Source organism: Leptopilina boulardi, unplaced genomic scaffold (assembly GCF_019393585.1).
Source record: "Leptopilina boulardi isolate dan_hultmark-lab unplaced genomic scaffold, ZJU_Lbou_2.1 LbouV2_333, whole genome shotgun sequence".
Taxonomy (NCBI): Eukaryota; Metazoa; Arthropoda; class Insecta; order Hymenoptera; family Figitidae; genus Leptopilina; species Leptopilina boulardi.
In genome coordinates, this window is record NW_026137900.1 from 1,006,982 (window position 1) to 1,031,326 (window position 24,345).

The 24,345-nt window shown below is 28.9% G+C and overlaps 1 protein-coding gene across 11 annotated transcripts in view; it reads right to left on the reverse strand.

The window, feature by feature from the left end:
• LOC127285523 (cell adhesion molecule Dscam2-like) overlaps nt 1-24,345 on the reverse strand; it is a 163,185-nt gene that overhangs the window by 108,874 nt on the left and 29,966 nt on the right. For all 11 annotated transcript variants that reach the window (XM_051311599.1, XM_051311600.1, XM_051311598.1 and 8 more), the window contains exon 2: nt 6,014-6,334. In XM_051311599.1, coding sequence (XP_051167556.1) covers nt 6,014-6,334 — 321 coding nt within the window. The remainder of the gene's footprint in view (nt 1-6,013; nt 6,335-24,345) is intronic.

Sequence of the window (24,345 nt, forward strand, 5' to 3'; positions counted from 1 at the left end):
ATATATATATATATATATATATATATATATTTCTTTTTTTTTTAATTTATACACCGAGTGAAAAGAGAACAAAATTTTCGGTTAATATTAATATTTCAATAAATAATAACGTTATATCAAAAGAAGATTATTTTCCTATCAAGATAAGAGTTAATTATTTTCACTATAAAAATTCAATTTTGATTTTAGCCCATACTCTGGACTGAAACAACCACTTACATAAAGAATAATTTTAACCTTCATAAAATTATTTTAAGCCTAAAAATTGAATAAAAAACTGCTTTTTGAATAAAAATTGACTTATTTTTAATCATTTTGTTTTTTCTGCCCAAGAAGCACGTAATATATCCTCAATATCAAGGTAATATTACACGTGAGATTCGTAATATAACGCTGTAATATTACAGTAATCTTACAGTGATCTTAAAATGTCCGCCTCAAGGTAATATTACCGGGAATATTACTGTAATATTAACGGTAATATTACAGACTGATTTGAGTTATTCATAAAGCATAAAAAACGTAAATATATTATAAGTCAATTTGGCTTGTTGGTAAAACTCTGGACTCGTGTGCTTTGAGTTCGGGGTTCGATTCCCTGGATGGGTAGATTTTTTTCGTAAAGAAATGTTCCCATAATATTACTGTAATATTCTCTTGTAATATTACCTTAATATTACGGTATAATATTACTGCAATATTACTGTAATATTACCTTAATATTACGGTATAATATTACTGCAATATTACTGTAATATTACCTTAATATTAGCGCGTAATATTACAGTAACATTACCGGTAATATTACCTTGAGGCGGACATTTTAAGATCACTGTAAGATTACTGTAATATTACAACGTTATATTACGAATCTTACATGTAATACTACCTTGATATTGAGGTTATATTACGTACTTCTTTGGTGTGTTCTAATTTTTTAATTAAAAATAAAATAATTTCCCTTTGTTATTTTTTTTTTTTTTTTTAATAATATTATAAATATAATTATATTCCCATTTTCTATATTATTCTTTTCTCATCAGCAAATTACTTTCAGTAAAAAGTAATTGTTATTCTTGTGTATAAAAAAAAAAAGGTAACCTCGTAGTTAAACTTTTTTTATGAGAAAGCATTAAAAATAGTAAATTCTGATCTCTCTCACGTGCACTTAGGAACAGTGCTAAGAGAGAAAAATAAGGTAAAAATATATGTGTGTGTCAGTGTGTGAGAGAGAGAGAGAGAGAAATACACATAAGGCACGTAAGGTTGATGGTCTGGGTTTCTGGGTGCCAGAGAGGGGGGTTGAGAAAGACTGGTTAGGTAGGATGTGGTGCAGCAACGAGAAGTATAGGAGAAAAGGTGGAAGAGGGGCTAGGTTTTAGACGGGTTGAGTTTAAGTCAGAGTAGTACAGAGAAATGTATAGTGTGCTATATATAGGGTTCGCAACCCGTTTCGAGAGTCAGCGAAGCGAGGCACTCAGACTCCGGAATGGGGTAAAAACTCGGTGAGTTTGCTGCTCTCCACATCGTGGCCTCGGTTACGCGGCAACCAAGCCAAGCATAAACTCGAAAGACCTTTCGCGTATACATCGGGAGTAATATTTACAAACCGTGAAATATGTAAAAGAGAGACGCATCTCCCAAACCGTCATGTCGTTTAAGAAGCGCGCAGAGATATACCTACAGAAAAAAAAAATTTTCTCTCTCTCTTTTTTCTTTATTTTAAAAAATATTTCGATTAGAAACACGATGCAATGTCATGTCCCGTCATGCGACATTACTGACATTTTAAAATCTACTTGAATTTCCAAAAGACATTCATAAAAAATATTTTTAAAACCACAAGGAGGATGCTATAGATTTTTTTTTTTTTTTATAAATCTTCAAATTGAGATTTTTAAAATGAATTATAATTAAAAATGTGGGGTACAATATTTATTTATTATTTATTTTCTATTTATACTGAATAGTAAAAAATATGTACTATTTTAATTCATATGAAAAAATAATTAAAAAAAAATAATTATAATTCGAAATCAAATTTGATTTTCAAAAATACATTTTTACTACTGATACATCAGGATTTGTAAAAATTAAATCACTCGGTCTGACGGAAAATTACTTTTACTACTAAAATAAATAAATAAGATTCCAGGACATCTACTTCTTTTGAACTAAGCCGATACTAAACTATAATACTAAACTAGTACTAAACCAATACTAAAAAAATATTAAAAATACTAAACTAATACTAAAGTAGTACTAAAATAATAGTAAACTAATAGTAAACTAATACTAAACTAGTACTAAAAAAATACTGAACAAATACTAAAATTAAACACCCATTAAATAAAATCATTGCGCAAAAAATTAAAATATAATAATATATATATATATATTTAATATATTAAAACAGTACATGAAAAAAGTCCACCACTTTAACTTCATTATAAATCTTTAAACTTGTTAGTTCAATTCCTCTTGGGTATAGAGCAATATCTTTCGGAAAAGTTTATCCTCTGACTAATCAAACTCACGCTAAAGAATTCTCAAAGTTCGTCGCTAATAATTAATTTCTTTGACAAATATTTCAGAATATTTCAAATACACTTAAAATAATTAATATACGAGTTTTTCTCCCAAAAAAAAAAAATTTCTAAAACTTTTTTTTTACAGCTATTCTGATTCTACAAGTACAAAAAAAAACACACTGAAATGGGATTAATATCGAAGCAAAAAAAAAAAAAAAAAAGAAAGATGAATTTATTTTTTCCAAAAGAGGTTAAAACTTCTCAACTGCATTAATTATCTCTATCGATCTATGCTTCTTAATTAAAGTCGAAAGATGGTGGTCGACGGTTACTCGGAATCCTCGATATCCCCGTGAAGTGCGGCGTCTCTCAAACTACCACAGGAATTTAAGGTCGGAACTTTTGCCGTAATTATGTTAGAAGTTGAGTTTGCGCAAAAACAAAGCGTCAACTAACCCCCCCCCTCCCCCACCCACCCCTCTCCCTTTCACGAACCAAGCAAGTAGCGCTGTCAATGACACTTGAAACCTTAGTTGCGCGCACCGCAAGCGATCACATTTTTCACCCTTAATTAACGTAATCGCAATCGTAGAACCGTGGCCTCTTTTTTTTGGTAGAGAAAAAGAAAAAATAAACTTTTCAAGCACTTTATTCGACAATAAGATGAATAAAAATTATCCCAAAAAAAAAAATTGGATTCTATTTTCGCTGGGGTATTTATAGATTGATGGTGCAACGAATTTTCACTAAGAGCAAAACTCTTGTAATATAACCCCCCTTTGCATGAAACGAGAAAAGTGTAATATAACTTACGAGACTAAAGATCAACTTTGCCTGTACAAAGAATTAATTAAGGGTTCATGATGATGATAATGATGATCGATTGTAATATTTTGTGAACATGCATTTAAAAATAAATACTAGAAGAAAAAATAAAATAAAGATAAACTATTTACTAATTGTAAGTTTTAGATAAAATGATGGAAATTTTTAATTATATAAATAAATAGTAACTTTATTTGGACTAGTTATTTCAGACTTTGTAATTTTCAGTAGAAAAATACGACTGTTTTATTTCTTTGATATGATTGGTCAGACAAAACATACAAAATTATACTTTAATAAATAAAATTAATTTTTATAAACTTTTAATTATTAATTAATATAATTATAAAAAAATTTAATTGTTAATTATTTTTAAAATTATTAATAAATATAATTTTGTTTTTCAGTAAATGACTGTTTCAGTCAGACAAAACAGTTTATGTTCTTCTAAATCAGTTATAAGTAGTAAAATATATTTTTTATAATCGATCAAATTGTTTTAAAATCTCGTAAAATTTAAGTGTCAGTAGTAAAAGTGTGTTACAATCAGACTAAATTCTTCTGTTTGGTAGACAGTAGTAAAAGTCAGTTTCAATCAGACAACACTTAATTTTTTTTAAAATCTTGATATCAGTGGTAAAAGTCCTTTTTAGTCAGACAAAAATGTTTAAATTCTTGTAATTCTAGAATAAGTAGTCAAGTAGTGATTTAGTCAGACAAGTTGTGTTACCAAATCTTCCGATTTTTACTTTCAGTAGTAAAAGTACCTAAATTTTTTCTTTATTTTTTTATCAGTAGATTAAAAATACATATTAATTAAAAATCACACCGAGAAATACTTTATCAGTAGCAAAAGTACTTTAAAGTCAGACAGGCGGATTTTTAAAAAAATTATGCAATAAATAACTTAGTAAAATTTTATATATTGAGTATAATTTTGTCATCAGTAGTAAAAGTCGGTTTCGGTCAGACAACAAAAATAATTAAATTCTTGTAATTCTGTTATAAATAATAAAACAGTGATTAAGTCAGACAAATTGTTTCTAAATATTTATAGGATCAATATTAAAAGTACGTTATTGATAAATGAATAAATTCTGTTATATTTTTTACAAGTAAAAAAGTCAGTTTCTGACAGAATAATGAATAAAAATAAACTCCGAAATCGGATCAAATATAACGAAGATACGAGATATTTGTCTATAGTATATACTATTAGAAAAAAAATATTGGATTCTAAAATTAAAAATTGATGCTATTTGAAAAAATCGTATATTCTATCTATTTTTAATTGATAACAATTTGTAAATTTCCACGTTCACAATATTTAGTTTTTACTTTTAAATTAATACCAATTTTTGAAAAAAAAAACAAACTATTTTCATCATATTCTTTTTTAATTTGCCCACAATAAATTATTTAAAAAAAAAAAGAAATTTAATTTCTTACATTTTTCTTTATTTTTTTAATACAGTGTTGTTATTTATAGAGCTTAAAAGCTGTCAGCTTTCGCTTTTAATTTTATTAGCGCGGCTTAGATTACTTTTAAAGGAGAGAGATTGTCTTTTCCGTGAGAGGTGTTTTTTAGCGCTTTGCATTTATACACAAGGGAGCCGGCTCGCGAGCGCGCGCGCATGAAATATATCAAGCGCTTCAGTGAAGACGAGCCAAAAAGCTGACGTTGCAAAAAGATCGAGACATGAATTCGAAAAGCTATATATAAGTTGCAGTGTTCGCGAAATGATTCATGGCCGTGTTATCACGATAAGGAGAAATTTCCGGTTCGTTTACTTGGTCGAAACTTTATTTTTAAAGGCCCTACACTATTCTTTCTCTATATATATATATATTTATACTGTCATTCATAACTTTATAAGTTTTTCAAGCTTGAAACTTTAGGGAAATGCAAAGTCGACAGAATTCTCATATATAGATATAGTCAATCATTTTTTTTTGCACCAAAGTGACTTTGGTGTGATTTCAAGTTGAAAGAGATCGAACCCCTTCAAATGAAAAACGTAAGGCGAAACGATACTTTAAAAGCAATTTTAAATAAACCGACAGAGGAAACAAATCATTGATATCTTAAATTCTTGAAAAAGAATAATTTTTGACTCTGGCAACTCTTGATAAAACTTATTCGAGTAATATATTTCCATAAAAATATAAGAATTTTTTGAAAATTTCCTATTCAGGAAAAATTCTTAATTAATTCTCTTCACTATTTGAAATTGTCAAAATAAGAAAATTCTTTTTAAAATAACAAGTACCTTTACAAAGAAAACATAATTTAGAAAAGTGGAAAAAAAATTGTACATAGTTTCAAAAACCAAAGAAGTATTGTTTGACAAATACCATTAGTTGAGATTAAAACGAAATACATCGTTTTTAAAAATTTGAGAAAATATTGATAGTGCGTTAAATAAATGAAAAAAAGAAGAAAGCTGATGAAAATGGATGGTGAAAAATAATGTAACTATATTGACTTTAAAAAAAAATTGTAATAGTAGTGAATGGAAAAAAATGAATGTGTCAGCAGCAGAAAGAGTTTGGAGAATGTCAATAACAGTCAGCTTTCTCTCTCTCTCTTGGTATGTCGAGCCAATGTGGTTTTGGTGAGTATTTAACGAGGAAGAATTTTACAGGTATATACTTGCCTGCTCTAACTGTGACATCCCTGCTGACGACGGCACCAACGCTGTTGATTGCTGAACATTTATAAATTGCCCAATGTACATCCTGACGAAAAGCCTCGGCCTCAAAAGCTGGAAAGTGAACGGTTCCATTCCCGAGAACATGCCTTATACCTGGAATGGTGACCACACTTCCGCCATCAGCAGCCAACCAATCCACAGTTGGCTCGGGATTTCCTCTAACGATGCAGTCCACTCTGCCGCCACTCACGTTAGTAAATTCCACGCGCGATGCAGGTTCCGTCAGGAAATTTGGTCCCTGCATTTCGTACGATGCTTCGCCATCTGTAACAACAAACCAACAGAGAGACCTTATTAACATTCAATTCATCTCTATATAGCATATATATATATAAACACTGTCAAATATTTCGGTCAATCCTCTACGTTATGTCCGACAAATTTCACTAGTATTACGACATATATACATTAAATTATTACAACACTACAAAAAGAAGTGTCTTAATAAAAGATGTTTTGGGTAGTATCTTTTTAGTTATATAAAGTGTCTTATTTTAAGATGGAAGATACCATTTCCATCTTAACATCTTGTTTTAAAATACCAAGAAAATATCTATTTTTGCAGTGAAATTTCCTTTTTCTTTTATTTATTAATCTAATAGTTTCACTTCAATAATGAAAAATTAATTCATAATATTTATACACTGAGAAAAATGTTTAGTCAGAGCAACCAAAATTTGGTTGGGCCAACAAAATAATTTTGTTGGTATTTAAGTAACCAAACTATTTGTTTGAGTCAATCAAAAAATTTGGTTGAGTGTTTTTTGTTGGCATAACAAAAATGTTTGGTTACCTCTTAAGCTATGAGCTGAGAGCGAATCAAATTATTTGGTTGTCGCAACAAAATTTTGGTTAGGACAACAAACGATCATTTGGTTTTTTAGACCAAACTATTTTGTTGTGATAACCAAATTATTTTGTTGTGGTAACCAAATTTTGGTTGGAATTTAAAAATATTCAACCAAATAATTTTATTGGCATAACCAAATATTTGGTTGAGATAACTCTACGATTTTTGTTTCAGTCAACCAAAATTTTATTGCAAGAACCAAAATCGCCTAACCAAATAATTTTGTTGCAAACACTAAATTTTTTTTCTCCAGTGTAAAAAAAAAATAAATAAATAATTTGGCCTCGTAATTGTATACATATTTTTTGATTTATAAAATATTACGAAGATTATTTTTTAAGTATCTCTATACGTGGATTATCACGTTTTTATCCTTTATCCTCAACGCTTTTCTCGCGCACACATTTACAAACTTTAATCCAATAATCCTATTAGAGATCTAGATTGGATGAATTGAATCTAAAAGCTCTCAAATTAAATGTATTCGTTAAACAATGTTTTGTTATTGCCCACATTGATTAAAATTAACTTTTAACTTTCTTCTATTTTTACGAATTTTTTTTTTTTTCTTAAATAAAAACTACTAAATTAGTAAAAATTTTAATTATTGAAAATTTCTAATTCACAGAAAATTATAAGTTATTAAAATAAGCTGCAATGCTTATTATTTTAATCCAATTTTGCTTAATTTAATACCAAAATGGATTAAAATAAGTAAAATTGAAGCGTTGCAGCTAATTTTAATGCCTTTTAATTTTCTGTGTTTTAATCAGATTTAGAAAGCTAATATCTAATTCTTACTAATTATAATTAGCACTAAAAATCGAGGAAAATTAGCAAGAATTATGTATTAGCTTTCTAAATCTGAATTTTAACTAATTTGAATTAATTATACTCACTTTTTGTTCTTGAATTAGTAAACTTTAACTAATTAATAGTAGCAAAAAAAAAATTTACTATCGAATTAGAAAAAATTTTACTATACAATTAGTAAAATTTAACTAATTCAAAGGGAAAAAAGAAGTCACTAATCCAAATTAGTTAAAATTTTTACTAATTAAAATTTAGCGAGTAATTAGCGCTTTAGAGAGCTAATACCTAATTCTTACTAATTTTAATTATAGCACTAAAAATTCAACTAACACCCAATTTCTCATTAATTTCAATAAATACTACAAATTTATATAAAATAATACCTAATAGAATAAAAATATTATAAAAATGTCTTTGATTTAGCATTGTTCCTTTAATATATGATAAATTGCAGCCTGTTCTCGAAGGTAAATAGTCAGTGACCTATTTTATTTTCCATGAAAAATCTTTCCCAACGAATATATATATATATTATAACGTTAGAGACTTGCAAGGGAAAAAAAGGTACAAAATGGCAAGGAACTCGACACAGGGCGCAGAGCCAAGGCGCCAGAACGGCACCTATTCTATCGTTGAGGCATTCAACCCATTCGGAGGCTGCAGATCCTATCTGTTTTTTTCTTTTCAGAAAGAAAGAAAGCATGAAAGCCAAAGAGTTTATTAAGGACTGTCTTTTTTATTTGTCCCGTCACCGCTTTCGTTTGATTATTTTACATCGTACAACGACGACGACGACGACTTTCGTCTGAATATTATAACTGTGTCATGAAAAATTAAAAGTCCTCCCTCTTCTATTGTTGAGAAAGAATTATTCTTTTCTCCTGTTTCACTCGGCAAAACTTTCTTCTCATTCCTCTCTACAATAACAAAAGAGAAATATTTCTTTGCAACTTGTTTATATATTTTTGTGGAAAAAAATAAAATTTAAATATATATATATATTTATAAAAAAAAAAATAGTTTCAATTTAGAAAAGTAAGAAGGAAAAAAATTCTTGAATTTAAATGATCATGTATGCATCAGTTAAAAATTAAACAAGTGCCATTGCATTCACCGCGAGGCCAAAGGAGAAAAAAAAATTGACCCTCAGAAAACGAAACTAAAAGGAAAGCATTGCAAAAAAAAAAAACCAGGGTGAATGCCCCAAGGGTCATCTAGACATAGGGGATGAAAAAAAGACTCATTCGTCAAGTACAAGTCTTCAAGAATATATATATATATATCTTTTCTTCCATTGTACACAAAAAATACATATACACAATTTTTCATCTCTTTCATAAATAAAATTTTCCTTTTCCTCAAAATTAAAAAAGAAAACTTTCTCCTTTTGGTCAAATTCGACTTGTTTTAATAATTCTATTACAAATAATAATAGAAATTCGGAGAAATGAAGAAAAGAAAAATTCTCTTTTCCCAAATTAGTCAAAAATTCCAACAAAAAAAAAACAATTACCTCGAGTAAATGCAGGGGACATTGTTCTTTTGCACATAAGTACGTTTATGATACAATTTGTATAGGCATTGAAGGTTTTGATTACGGGGCATTAGAGGCCGGATCTTTAAAGAAACGACTATATACTATGGGTATATATATTCTTTATATAAGCTTTTTTTTGGGGGGGGGGATAATGGCCCGTTGAAGAGTATTTGAAATGCACTGGCTCATCAGAATAACTAAACAATGGGAGGTGGGGGGGGGGAGTCCGCTCACTTGAGTATTATATATATTGCATCCTTTTTTTTTTTTTTTTTTTTTGAAGCACTTCGAAAAGTAAAGAGCGCACGTCGTGCGCCGCACGGCACGATACGTCGAGTGCCTTATCCCAAGTCCACCCCTACCCCATTTCCAACAGCACTCAACGTCACGATGAGATCTCGGGAGCTGTACACTTCTACCTCCTATGTTCAAGAGATGAGACAACCGCTTGGCGACCATCTGCGTAATGCGTTACGCCAACATCATCAAATATATATACATATATACTTCAAGACACTTGAATTTGACGTGGACCGCGTGTTCCCCCATTAAGAAAACTAGGGGGAAAAAAAACGTCAAAATTTCATCGCAAATCGAATGTGATTTTTTTTTTTTTTTTTTTTTAAAGTCCCACACGTCACATTTTTCCCATATGAGAATTTCATTGATATTCAAAAAATTTGACAGGCTTTTAAAACTAATTCTTTTTATTTTCAATATCGAATAAAAAATTATGTAAAATAAATTGAAAGTATAAAAAAAAAATTTACTTAATTCAAATAATCGATTGGCTCTAGTATCAAATAAATAAACGATTTATCAATAGAAATAATATAATTATTATTTGAGTCAACTATAAATGATATTTGTTTCAAATACGGAGAAATATTATTAATCGAAGTTTATTTAATTAAGAATAAAATTTACTTAATTCCAAATAAATATAGCTATTTGATAATAGTGTATACAAGATTATTTGAATTTTCTTTTTTTCAAGTCTATCCCAGGTAGAAAAATTAACATTACTAACGTTACTAATATTACTAACGTTACTAATGTTACTAACGTTAGTACCTATAAAAAAATTAAGAAAGTGTTTCTAAATTGTATTTTTGCAGAAACTTGTCGAAAATCGACCACCAGGAAGTATTTAATGTTCTTACCCGCACTTTTTATAATTTTCATTCCTATATTATCACTTCCAATTTTTTTATTTTCATTACCGTTTCCACTTTCACTTTTTCTAATTCTCATTCCCATTTTCACTTCCACTTTTTTATTTTCATTACCGTTTTCACTTTCACTTTTTCTAATTCTCATTCGCACTTCCATTCCCACTTCCTCTCTTTCTAATTCTCATTTCCACTTTCACTTACATTTTCACTTTTTCTAATTTTCATTCCCATTTTCACTTTTTTATTTTCATTACCACTTCCACTTCCATTTTTTCTAATTTTTATTCCTATTTCCCTTTTTCTAATTTTCATTCCCACTTCTACTCCCATTTTTTCCACTTCTAATTTTCATTAGCTGTTGCCATTTCGACTAAAACTCTTTCTAGTTTCCATTTACACAACCATTTCCACTTTTTTTAATTACAATGGATGGGAATTAGAAAAAGTGAAAGTGGTAATGGAAATTTAAAAAATAGGAATGGAAATGGGAGTGAAAATATAAAAAAGTTGTAATGAAAATAAAAAAGTGGAAGATGAAATGGGAATGAAAATTGGAACAAGTGGAAGTGGAAGTGAAAGTGGAAAGGAGAATTAGAAAAAGTGGAAGTGAAGTAGGAATGAGAATTATAAAGAGTAGAAGTGAGAATGGAAGTGCGAATGAGAAAAAGTAGAAGTAGAAATGGGAATGAAAATTATAAAAAGTTTAAGTGGAAGTGAAAGTGGTAATGGGAAAGTAGTGGCAAAGTTTCTGTGAAAATATGTTTTAGAAACTCTTAATTTTTTTATAGGTACTAACGTTAGTAACATTAGTAACGTTAGTAACGTTAATTTTTTCACCTGGGATACAAAATGAAAAAAAAAAAAAAAACGTTTTTTTAGAGTAAAATGTGAACTAATTTCTCGGAATATCTGAGATTCGAATGCAAGAAACATGGCAAAGTAAACGACGCGATTGCTTTTTGCCAATTCAACTGCAATGAATAGTGCTGAGGTGGACCAAAAGTACACCCCCGATTCGAAAACCTTTAAGTAACGAGTCTCATGAGACGCGTTGCCAACACCAAAATTTCTAGATCACGAAAGAGAGAGACAGAGAGAGAGAGAGAGAGAGAGAGAGAGAGAGAAGGTTTTACCTCCAAGTCTTATACTTCTATATATATAACAAACAACCACCACCTGCACACAACAAAATCGCTTGTCTTGGCATTTTTCCTCTTTTATGCTTTCAAGCCACCTGCAAGTTGCTATTTATATCCTGCAAGAAGGATAAACTATACAGGGATCGTAAAAAAAAAAACTTATTGGCAAACGATGCAATTTAATAGTTTTTTCCCCTCAAATAAATGTTACTTTTTTTTATAAGAGAAAAAACATTATCGCAACAAAATTGCAATGCTTAAAAAGAATGAAAGCAATATAACAAAAATTAGTCCACAACTGTATTTATAAAATTTCAGGAGTTAATGGCAACAGAAGGTGGAAGTAGCTGATATTTCAAATTTCAAAAATAAAATCCCTATAACGAGAAATGTGCGTTTGAATAAAAAAATACAGATGAAAATATATGCCCATAAAAAGCAACACAACTCTCTTGACGAATTGCTTTAAGTTCTCTTTTTGATATAAAAAAAAAAAAAAAAAAAAGAAATGAAAAATAAGGGAGCGAATGTATTGTAGATGAAAGAGAGGCCTGTGTTCCGGACTGTGGGTCTCATCCGGTGGTTTACAATCCTTTCTTTCCCTCTCTCTCTCTCTCTTTCTCACACACAGAGACAGTAGAATTCTGCTGCGGTTGTCCGACAATGCAAACCAACTTTCTCATTTCAATGTATTGTCTCCATTGTTCCTCATTCTTTCCGATCATCCAGCTTGTCGCATATCTGACTTTCCCTACTATATATATATCCCCGCGTGCGCGTCACTTGGATTACATTTTCTGAATAGTCCTTTTCTCTCGCATCTTAAAGCCAAATCTCCCCTAAAATGTTAAAAGTATCCAAAACAAAAAAAAGAAATTAAAACTATAATTACTTTTCTTCAATATTTCAAGAAAAAAAAAATTGAATTCCATTTTCATTTTTCCATCAATCGATATTTTCATTTGAATTGCCAACCACTAAGATTTCTATATATTATCATTTTATAAGCTGCTTGAATCTTTTTTTTTTTTTTTATCTATTTTAATCATTCCGGAATGCTAATACTTTCATATTCCTCGGATATTAAAATATTTCAATGATACTTTCTATATCGAATTTCTATATTAACACTTTCTATTAAATAATTAAATATCGTCCTAAATATGAAATTCACAAAAATTTCCTCCAAAAAAAATTAAAAATTTATGAAAAAAATTATATAATCTATCATTGTCCTATTTATAAAATGATAAAGCTTAACATCTTCTGCAAACAATGCCGATATCGATTATTACCAAATATAATACTTAATCAAATAAATTACATAAACTATTTTTATTATCCTTATATCTAATTTGAATTTCTTACAAATTTAGCCCTTTGTTATATTATCAATTATGTAAACAACGAAACTCTAACCCAGGTGAAAAAATTAACGTTACTAACGTTACTAATGTTACTGAAATTACTAATGTTACTAACGTTAGTACCTATAAAAAAATTAAGAGTTTCTAAAATATATTTTCACAGAAACTTTGCCACTACTTTCCCATTACCACTTTCACTTTCACTTAAACTTTTTATAATTTTCATTCCCATTTCCACTTATTGTTTTTCTAATTCTCATTCGTACTTCCATTCTCACTTCTACTCTTTCTAATTCTCATTCCCACTTCACTTCCACTTTTTCTAATTTTCATTCCCATTCCTATTTCCTCTTCCAGGTTTTTATATTCATTGCCACTACCACTTTTTCTAATTCTCATTCACACTTTCACTTCCACTTGTTCCAATTTTCATTCCCATTTCATCTTTTACTTTTTTATTTTCATTACAACTTTTTTATATTTTCACTCCCACTTCCATTTCTAATTTTTAAAATTTTTATTATCACTTTCACTTTTTCTAATTTCCATCCATGGTAATTAAAAAAAGTGGAATGAGAATTAGAAAAAGTGAAAGTGGAAACGGTAATGAAAATAAAAAAGTGGAAGTGATAATAGAAATGAAAATTATAAAAAGTGCGGGTAAGAACATTAAATACTTCCTGGTGGTCAATTTTCGACAAGTTTCTGCAAAAATACAATTTAGAAACATTTTCTTAATTTTTTTATAGGTACTAACGTTAGTAACATTAGTAACGTTAGTAATATTAGTAACGTTAGTAATGTTAATTTTTCTACCTGTGAATAATCAATATAATAATCTCATAGCGATCAATGTCTATATTTCTAACTATTATAAAAGGAAAAATTTACCAATAACCTATCAGAATTTAAAATTCACAAAAGTAAAAAAAAAAGTTCAATTTTATAGGATTTTATATTTATAAAAGTTTGGGAATATACTATTTTTTTTCTTCTATTTTTCAACGACCTACGACCGCACTTTTCTCTCTTATATAAAGTGAACCCCGATGGAAAAATACACATACTCTCTCTCTCTCTCTCTAAAAACGTTTCGTGAAAAATTAATTAAAACACCAGTTTAAAAAGCAATGAATATAAAAAGAACATCAATGTCCGACTTTAGTAATTATATATAAATAGAAAAAAAAATGTTAACAGCAAACAACTTCAACATAACAATTAATTATATTTTAATAGTATATAAATTAAAAATAAAATCCCCTTTTTCAGCGGTAAATAATTGTCCAGAAAATGTGAAAGAGAAAAAGTGGGGAAAAAAAATAACAACAGTGAATAAATGCATCCGTTGAAATAAACAAAAGAACAAAAGAAAAGTTACTGTTTTGATAGGTGTATTTGTGTATGTGTAAAAAAATGGGATTCAATTTTGCAGTTAGAGAAAAGTTTTTTTTTTTTTTTAATAATCGTTACGTGATAATCAAGAGAGAACATCTATGTTTATATATGTCACAAGTTGAAATCTATATAGGTATGTTTTCGATTCGTCACAGTTACACGCACTCACTCAAATTTATCGATGCAGAGAGCAAGCCGACGTGTCGACCATTGACTAATCAGCAGTAACTTGTTCAGAATCACGGAGAAATTTCCATTGCTAATGAAATTACAGATACGACATAAAGGAGTTAATTTACCCCACAAATGTTATATATACTTTTTTTGTTTTTTTTTTTTTATTTTGATACCACCAATAGTCAACTCTAATTAACAAGTTTAAAAAAAAACCTCGTCTTCTAATAGGGAGAAAGGGGGGAAAACAAAATATGAACATCCCCTTCAATTTGTCTGACAAAACTGCCACAACACATCAATTGTACTTTTCATTGTGTTAAAAATTCGACAAAATTAGCATTTAATAATTTGTAAATATTATTTATTATTAATTTAAATTTTAATTTAAAATTGGAAATTTGATTTGAGATTAAAAAATTTATTAACATTTTTTATCCAAATTTTTCTATTTGCACAAATTCTTATTTGACAAATTTTTATTTAACCGAAATTGCAAATGACCAAACAAACATAACCTATAAAAAAGATTTCAGGGCAATTTTAAAAATTACTAAATCACAATTTTCTTGATAATTTCTATTTTGGGAATTTTAAAAATCTTTTCTAGATTATATGTTTGTTTTGATATTTGCAATTTCGGTCAAATTAAAAATTTGGCCCCGTTTATGAATTAAATAACAATTTATACAAATAGAAATTTGAACAAATGCGAATATTTGGTGAATTAGAAATTCCTCAAACAAATAATAATCGTTTACTAAAAATTATGTTAAGTTAAAAAATTGACAATTTTAAAAATCGCGCCAAAATACTTTTGTAGGTTATGTTTGTTCGGACATTTGCAATTTCGGTCAAATGGAAATTTGAATTCGAAAATCTGTCAAATAAATAATTGTTTCCTATAAACATTATGTTAAGTAAAAATTAATTTAAAAAAAAATTCCTTAAAATGCTAATTTAAAAAATGTAAATTCATCTAAAAGAACATTTTTTCTATTAAAATTCATTCAAATTAAAATCCTAACTAATGAATTTCATCGGATAATCATCCGCTCCAAAAGTGGATCAGTAGAAAATTTGACAAACCAATTATGTACTCAATTAGCTTTTTCACGAGTCTACTGGAGAGTAACGTATATATATATAACAGAAGATCAAATCTCAGTTTATGTAGTTGAGTTAATTATCGCGATATTCAAGGGATCTCCCTCTCTCTCTCTCTCTACGAGAATCTTCAAATTAAACCTTCATTATATCTGATTGGAAATGCACTCGAACAGTGGATCAGTTCCAATATTACATTTCTAGATAGTTACGTGGGAATAATAACGCGCGAGCGTTCGCGTTCAAATAAATGACGACCAACGGATTACGGCCAATCCGCTTAAATTTTTGCGGAACATGAATCTATTAGAATATCAAGTAGTTCATTTTCCCCGTTGCTCATACAAATATAGCAATCTCGCCAATTTTTTTTTTTTTCCATTCCTGTAATTTAAATGGCTTCATTAATAAACTTATTACAATATTTGAATCATATGCGCGCACATTTTCTCCAACAAAGATTTATATAACTCGAAAAAGCACACAGTAGAGAGCGTACATAAAAGACTTTTTAAAAAAAAACTCTTACAAAAAAAAAAAATTGCTTGTTATATAAAATTCCAAGTCATTAAAATTAATTGTGTATTAAAAATTTTATTACGAAGACTAATAGAGAAAAAAAAGTGATATGCGGTATAAGAGATTTATGAATAGAGTGAATTCAATGCAGGTATTTAATGTTTGATTATAAAAATCAAGGGCAGAAGAGAAACTTAATCTGGAGCTTATAAATTCAGGGAGGGGGGGGGGAAGGACTGAGAAACCGCAATGCGGTTAGTACGATGCAAGTCCAACGTTGCCCGTACTGAACGCCATGAGCCTCAAGTATCTAACCAACAGAGAGAAGCAACCTGCACAAAGACTGAAATGCAAATACGTATTCTGTGTACTTAGGAAGCTGTAGCGACAGGAGTGAACCTCATGCATAGGGATTGTAGGTTGTTCGTGTAAAATCGACCTACGACCCTGCAACCACCTCTCAACCTTTTCCTCTCTCTCTCTCTCTCTCTCTCCCTCTCTCGTTTCCCATGTGGTATATGCGCAAGCACGCCAGATTTCTTATCCCCCATACGAGACTTGCTACCAATCGAAAATCGAGTGTGCAAGTGATAAACGAATTCAACTCGCGCCCAATTTACTTCCGATACTCGCCGCTTATTTCATTTCAATACTTCATTTCAATTCCCTCTTGTATATCGTTCTTGTGTATATATATATATATATATTGTGTGCTTAAAAAACATAGCGCGCAAACGTTCAACTAAAACCTTTCGTTTCACATTGTATTTTTAGAGCGCAAATGAATTCTTTTCTATATTTATTCCTATTTTATCATCAAAAAAACACACATACATAAATTGTTATTGCTTTTAGAAAAAACATGGCTAAAAAATATAATTTACTTTTTTCTATACAATTATACTTTTTTTTTTTTATTAAAGTTTCATTTTCAACAATTCGATTAAAAATTAGACCAAAAGTTTTGGGTAAAAAATTTTTAAAATATTTTTTAACTGTTGAAAAGTTTAATTTTAATAAAAAAAAATTTTTTTCAATTCTCTGAGAGTACACTGAAAAAAAATTCAAATAATCAATTATTTGACTATTATCAAATTTATTTGAACCAAATAAATATTCACTTGAAGCAAATAATTTTTGAAACCAAAATAATTGAATTAAATTAATTTGTATTTGAATAACCATTAATTTCTGTATTGGAAATAAATACCATTTAATTGACTCAAAATAATAATTATTTAATTATATATTATTTAGTTACTTGACAACAGTCAAGTAATGTATTACTTGAGTCAAATAAATTTTTTATTCAGTATTAATATTTCCATTAATGTACGTTCGTTATATTATTACCTATATCAATAATTAAAAATTCGTTTTGACGATTTCGATTGAAAAATTATTAATTCAATTATATACCGATATTAAATCAAGCGATTAAACTTTTCGATATTGCAAATTGAGGGATTTTAATAAAAAAAACAATAAAAATTCCTTTTTTCCTCTCCCTCTCTTTCTATACAAGGATCAATTTCCGTTTTTTTTTTTTTTTTTTGAAAGTATTTTGAAACTTTATATCAGGTTTTTGCTGTCCACGAGTTTACGCATGGACAAGATTTATGAAACTCGTTAATAAATCGATTTCATATCTATCAGAATGCCCATCCATGTGTATGGTACTACGTTAATTGCTTCAGAAAGTAATTATTTTTGTCGTTAATAGCAATTAATATCATTTCGAGTTGCATATTCTCTCGGATATATAAAATCAAAGAGCGATTTTATCATTTAATCCCTTCCCCCAGGATATATAAATTTTATATTATATACCAGAGATTAACAAATATCTAATTATATATTAATATATTTTTAAATATTAATATATCTACGCTTTTGCGAACGATATACAGAATATTAATTAACTCTTTGTTGAATATATATATATATATATGAAAACTCTCGAACCATCGCACAGAATTTAAATAGAGGTTGATTATAATTTTTCCAATATCCATTTCAGCGTGAATGAAAAATCGATTAAAGTAATTTTTCAAGTATAGTAATTAATTAGATCCTTGAAACAGTTAAGGTAAGCACAATATTATTGACTGCAATAAAAAATTTTTGATAGAGATACTTAAGTCTCTTTTTATTTCCAAAAAAAAATGAAAATCAAATCAAATTTTTCACGATGAAAATGCCAATAAAATTTTTTTTTATAATATCGATCATTGCAATTTTTGTGCCATACAAAATATTTAAAATACCCCTTCGCATCAATTTCTATATACAGAATAGTAAATGTAATATTACATTCTTCTGATACCCTTCAATAGAAATTATTACATATCGTCACATATAAAGCGCATTTTGTATATATATACATAAAGAGAGAAAGTCCAATAAAACGTAATTAAAATGCAAAATAATTGAAAATATCATTGGCTGTTACTAATTGGAATTACATCACCCATGTGAATGTAAAATTTAAATTTATTATTCGAGAGAATGAGAAATTAATAATAAACAAAAAAAAAATGCAATTTTTAATATTTGGAATTTTTGTTTTTTTTTCAGCCTTTTGAAGTATGTGCGGTTTATACTCATCAGTTACATGGCATGATTATGCACAAGCGAAAATGATGGAATGTGCCAGCCGGGCGCAATCTACTATGCCCATGAAGAGAGTGACTGACATAGAGTGATTCCATGATTAATGCAACCGAGATTCTTTGGCTGATTGTGTTTCCATTATACTCTGTACATATGCACAGAAATGAAAATTCAAAGAAATTAATTCTACATTTTTTCCCCCTCTTCCTTTTTTTCTCTCTCTCAAGCAACTAAAATATATTCTAAACTAACAAGATTTTTTTGAATTTCAGCCTAACCATAACGCACTTGTACGACTTTTTTAAAAATTAAAAGAATCTAATTTTGTCTGACTAAAACTGAATTTTACTACTGAGACCAAAACTGACTTAATTACAACAATTATAATCATATTTAGTCTGACTAAAAATGCTTCTTACTACTACTAATAAAATAAAATATTTCTGTCTGACTAGAAAATTTTTTTTACTACTAATACCAAAATTAAGAGAATTCGTAAAAATTTTATCTACACTCTAACGAATTAGTAAAAATTTTAACTAATTTAAATTAGTAAACTACTCATTCAAATTAGTTAAAAAAATTTAATAATTAAGAGTATAATAATCAAAATAAAAATCAACTTTTGTCTGTCAGCAATTGTCTTTTTCTACTACTGTCATTATTACAAAAAGGTAATATTTTTCATCACAAAATTCAATTTTGCCATTAAATGAAAATAACTCTACAAATGTTTGTTAAATTGTCAAAATATAAATAAACTTTTTATATAAAACTATTATTAAAAGAATATAATTTCTCTTGATATATGTCATTTTCAAAAATTACATTATATATTTTGGTAAATACGATTAACCTATATTTCTCTTTAAGTAAAATATTGAATTAATAACTTTTAGTATTAAGTAAAAATAGTCAAAGAAGATATTATTTATTAAAATACTAATTGTTTTGTCAATTTCCACTTTATCTTTTAATATACTTTTGTTATTTTCTGCAAAACTGTCTTTCTGTATTAAAAAAAAAAAGAGAGATAAAAAAAGTGCATGAAACTTTGTATACAGCAGAATATTAATTTATACATACATATATGTATATTAATATACACCGAATTTTAGCGAGCTAGTAGGAAAAGAGCCGCAGGCATTTTAGAAATTAAACTGTCGATTTTACCGAAAAATATTTTTTAATAAAATACATTTTTTTTTTGTAATTTCCATTATTTTTCATACAATTTTAAATATTGTTAAAAAAATTGTTTTTTATATTCATGTTTATTATTATTATTATATTTTTTATAAAAATTAAAATGATTTTATTTAACTATATATTTTTGTTAGGAAAAAATTGAAATAAGCCCTTTGCTCACAAAACTTTAAGTTAGACAGATGAAAAGTTTTGTGGACATTCATGTGGAATGTGTTGCACAGAATTTGCCAGGAATTTACTGGTGAATTTTCAAGGACTACATTATTCACGTAAATTCCACGAAACTTTTAACATAGATGCTTATTACAATAGTTGAAGTAATAATTAGTTTTCAATTTAAATTCATACTACAATTCCGTCATTCTACAATAAAATAGAACGGAGTTAATAAAATTAATAATTGTGACATTTAATAATAAGGAAGTATTTAATTTTTTGTTTCATTATCCTCAATAAAAAAAATTCTATTATATATATTAGTTAAAGAATTTTATAACATGAATATTGAAAAATAAATTAAAATTTTTAACTTTAATAATTATTAATGCTTCCTTTATTATTTATTTAAAATTGAAACGCTGATAAATATTAAATTTTTATCTAGTACTTTACAATAAATGTTGTAATTAATTTAATAGTTGTGATAATAAGTTTTATAATTTAAAGAATTTAAATTTCAAAATTAGTAGTAAATGCGAGCTTCAGTCAGACAGAATTATTGTAATTTCATTTCCACTTTCACTTTTAACCCTTGCACTTCTATCATTCCACTTTCATAATTCCATTTCCACTTTTACTATCATCATTTCACTTCCATTTTCACCATTTTACTTTCGCAATTTCATTTCCACTTTCATGAAAGTCGAATAGTGAAAGTGAAAGTGAAATAGAGAAAGTGTAATGATGAAAATGGGAGTAAAAGTGAAAGAGTAATAGTGAAAGTGAAATGGTGAAAGTGGAATGATGAAAATGAAAATAAAAGTGTAAGTGTAATAGTGAAAGTGAATGTTAAAATTGAATGGTAATTGTGGAATTTAGTCAGTTATAAAATTTAATTGACACTTTTCCCGTACAATTAAACTGATATCTACATACAGAACGTTTATATTCTTTGATCCTTTTTTTATTATTTGTTTACCGTAATCCTTCGGGACTTTGGAATTTCAACATATAGCCCCACGTAAAGTAAATGTAGCCAGTGTATATTCTAAAGCTCTAACGATAAATTACTTTTCCGGATTGGTTGTAATTAACTCTCGCGCGCGTTTCCCACGTGAAAAAGACTCTAGAAGGTAACAACGGGTTGTTTCACAGTAAATGGACGGGGATTCCCCTTGTCTGCGGCTGAGTGCGGTTGCTCTTGATAGACAAGAATATATATATATATGTATATATATAGAGAGGAGAAAGCCACGTTCCATAAAGGTGCTTAAGTGTACAGTGAATCTACTAGTGCCGGCGGTGCAGCAGATGCGTAAACGAGATATGAGCTTACAAAAGACACACGGAGGATGCACATGTATAGTTTACAAGCGTGTGGATTCCAAAAACCTTTTCCCTCCTCTTAGGCCTTTTTTTACACATACACACAAATCTATCTTTCTCTCTCTTTCTCTCGCTTTAGAAAACTTTCAAGCGTAATTGAACGTCAACGGACTTACTCAAGTACCAACTGGACTCATTTTCAGAACATTTTTTTCTTTCTTGCTCATTCTAGAACAGGAGTTTCATATATATATATATATGAAACGCTCGGGTGCTTTGATGATATGCAAATATGACGAAATAGTGAAAATACTCCTCGTTTTCTCTAGATATTAAATGTATGCATCGTGTTTGGAACGGAATTTCCTTTACAAATTCTATACTAAACTAGCCGCTGATGTTTTTATGTCAGCTTGAACCTACAGTGACCTAATTTTACCCACTTGATCATATTTTTTTTCTCTATTGTACATATATGTACTTTTTTGGAGATTTTATCTTTTAAAATAAATTTTATTATTTTCTTTCGACCACTATTTACTTCTGTATCGAAAAGAAAATGCTACTAAATTCAAAGAAATACATTTACTTCTTAATTTTATAAAATCAATCAAAAAAATTTATTTTATTCAAACCTTCGACCTACAATGGTCCAAAAAGGACAAAAATATTTGAGATAAACTCTCACGAATACCACAGAAAATTTTTTTTGACAGGACAAACAAACCTACAACCTATAAACTCGCTTAAAATTTGAGAAAATTTCCTAATTTATTAATATTGAATATTATTTGAAAAACTAAATTTTCGAGATAACTGCTCCGAAATACCATAAAAAAATAGTCAAAAAGTTTCAAACACAAAATGTATAGTACACTTTTTGATTAGTACAGCGGATGCTGAGCTACACTCAAATCAATTGCGGAAAAAATTAAGAAAAATTACATTCCCAAGATAATCGTTCGGGAAAACCACCAATAAAATAAGGAGTAAATTTCGTAAAAAAAATGTATGGCGCACTTTTTGATTGGTACAGCGGATGCTGAGCTACACTCAAAAAGATTTTGGAAAAATTTTCGAAAAATTAAATTTGCGAGATAAATGCTTCGGAATAACACCAAAAAAATAGTCAAAAAGTTCTGAACAGAAAATGTATGGCGCACTTTTTGATTGGTCCAGCGGATGCTGAGCTACACTCAAAAAGATTTTGGAAAAATTTTCGAAAAATTAAATTTGCGAGATAACTGCTCCGGAATACCGCCAATAAAACAGGGAAAAAGTTTCGAACAAAAAATGTATGGCGCACTTTTTGATTGGTCCAGCGGATGCTGAGCTACACTCAAAAAGATTTTGGAAAAATTTTCGAAAAATTAAATTTGCGAGATAATTGATCGGCAATACCGCCAAAGTCTTAACCCGGGAGTCTCGAACAAAAAATGTATAGCGCACTTTTTGATTGGTCCAGCGGATGCTGAGCTACACTCAGATAAATTTTTTAAAAAATTTTGAAAAATTAAATTTGCGAGATAATTGATCGGGAATACCGCCAAAGTCTTAACCCGGGAGTCTCGAACAAAAAATGTATGACGCACTTTTTGATTGGTCCAGCGGATGCTGAGCTACACTCAGATAAATTTTTTAAAAAATTTCGAAAAATTAAATTTGCGAGATAACTGCTCCGGAATACCGCCAATAAAATAGGGAAAAAGTTTGGAACAAAAAATGTATGGCGCACTTTTTGATTGGTCCAGCGGATGCTGAGCTACACTCAAAAAGATTTTGGAAAAATTTTCGAAAAATTAAATTTGCGAGATAATTGATCGGCAATACCGCCAAAGTCTTAACCCGGCAGTCTCGAACAAAAAATGTATAGCGCACTTTTTGATTGGTCCAGCGGATGCTGAGCTACACTCAGATAAATTTTTTAAAAAATTTCGAAAAATTAAATTTGCGAGATAACTGCTCCGGAATACCGCCAATGAAATAGGGAAAAAGTTTCGAACAAAAAATGTATGGCGCACTTTTTGATTGGTCCAGCGGATGCTGAGCTACACTCAAAAAGATTTTGGAAAAATTTTCGAAAAATTAAATTTGCGAGATAACTGCTCCGGAATACCACCAAAAAAATAGGGAAAAAGTTTCGAACAAAAAATGTATGGCGCACTTTTTGATTGGTCAAGCGGATGCTGAGCTACACTCAAAAAGATTTTGGAAAAATTTTCAAAAAATTCAATTTGCGAGAAAACTGCTTCGGAATACCACCAAAAAAATAGTCAAAAAGTTCTGAACAGAAAATGTATGGCGCACTTTTTAATTGGTCCAGCGGATGCTGAGCTACACTCAAAAAGATTTTGGAAAAATTTTCGAAAAATTAAATTTGCGAGATAATTGATCGGCAATACCGCCAATAAAATAGGGAAAAAGTTTCGAACAAAAAATGTATGGCGCACTTTTTGATTGGTCCAGCGGATGCTGAGCTACACTCAGATAAATTTTTTAAAAAATTTTGAAAAATTAAATTTGCGAGATAATTGATCGGGAATACCGCCAAAGTCTTAACCCGGGAGTCTCGAACAAAAAATGTATGACGCACTTTTTGATTGGTCCAGCGGATGCTGAGCTACACTCAGATAAATTTTTTAAAAAATTTCGAAAAATTAAATTTGCGAGATAACTGCTCCGGAATACCGCCAATAAAATAGAGAAAAAGTTTGGAACAAAAAATGTATGGCGCACTTTTTGATTGGTCCAGCGGATGCTGAGCTACACTCAAAAAGATTTTGGAAAAATTTTCGAAAAATTAAATTTGCGAGATAACTGCTCCGGAATACCGCCAATAAAATAGGGAAAAAGTTTCGAACAAAAAATGTATGGCGCACTTTTTGATTG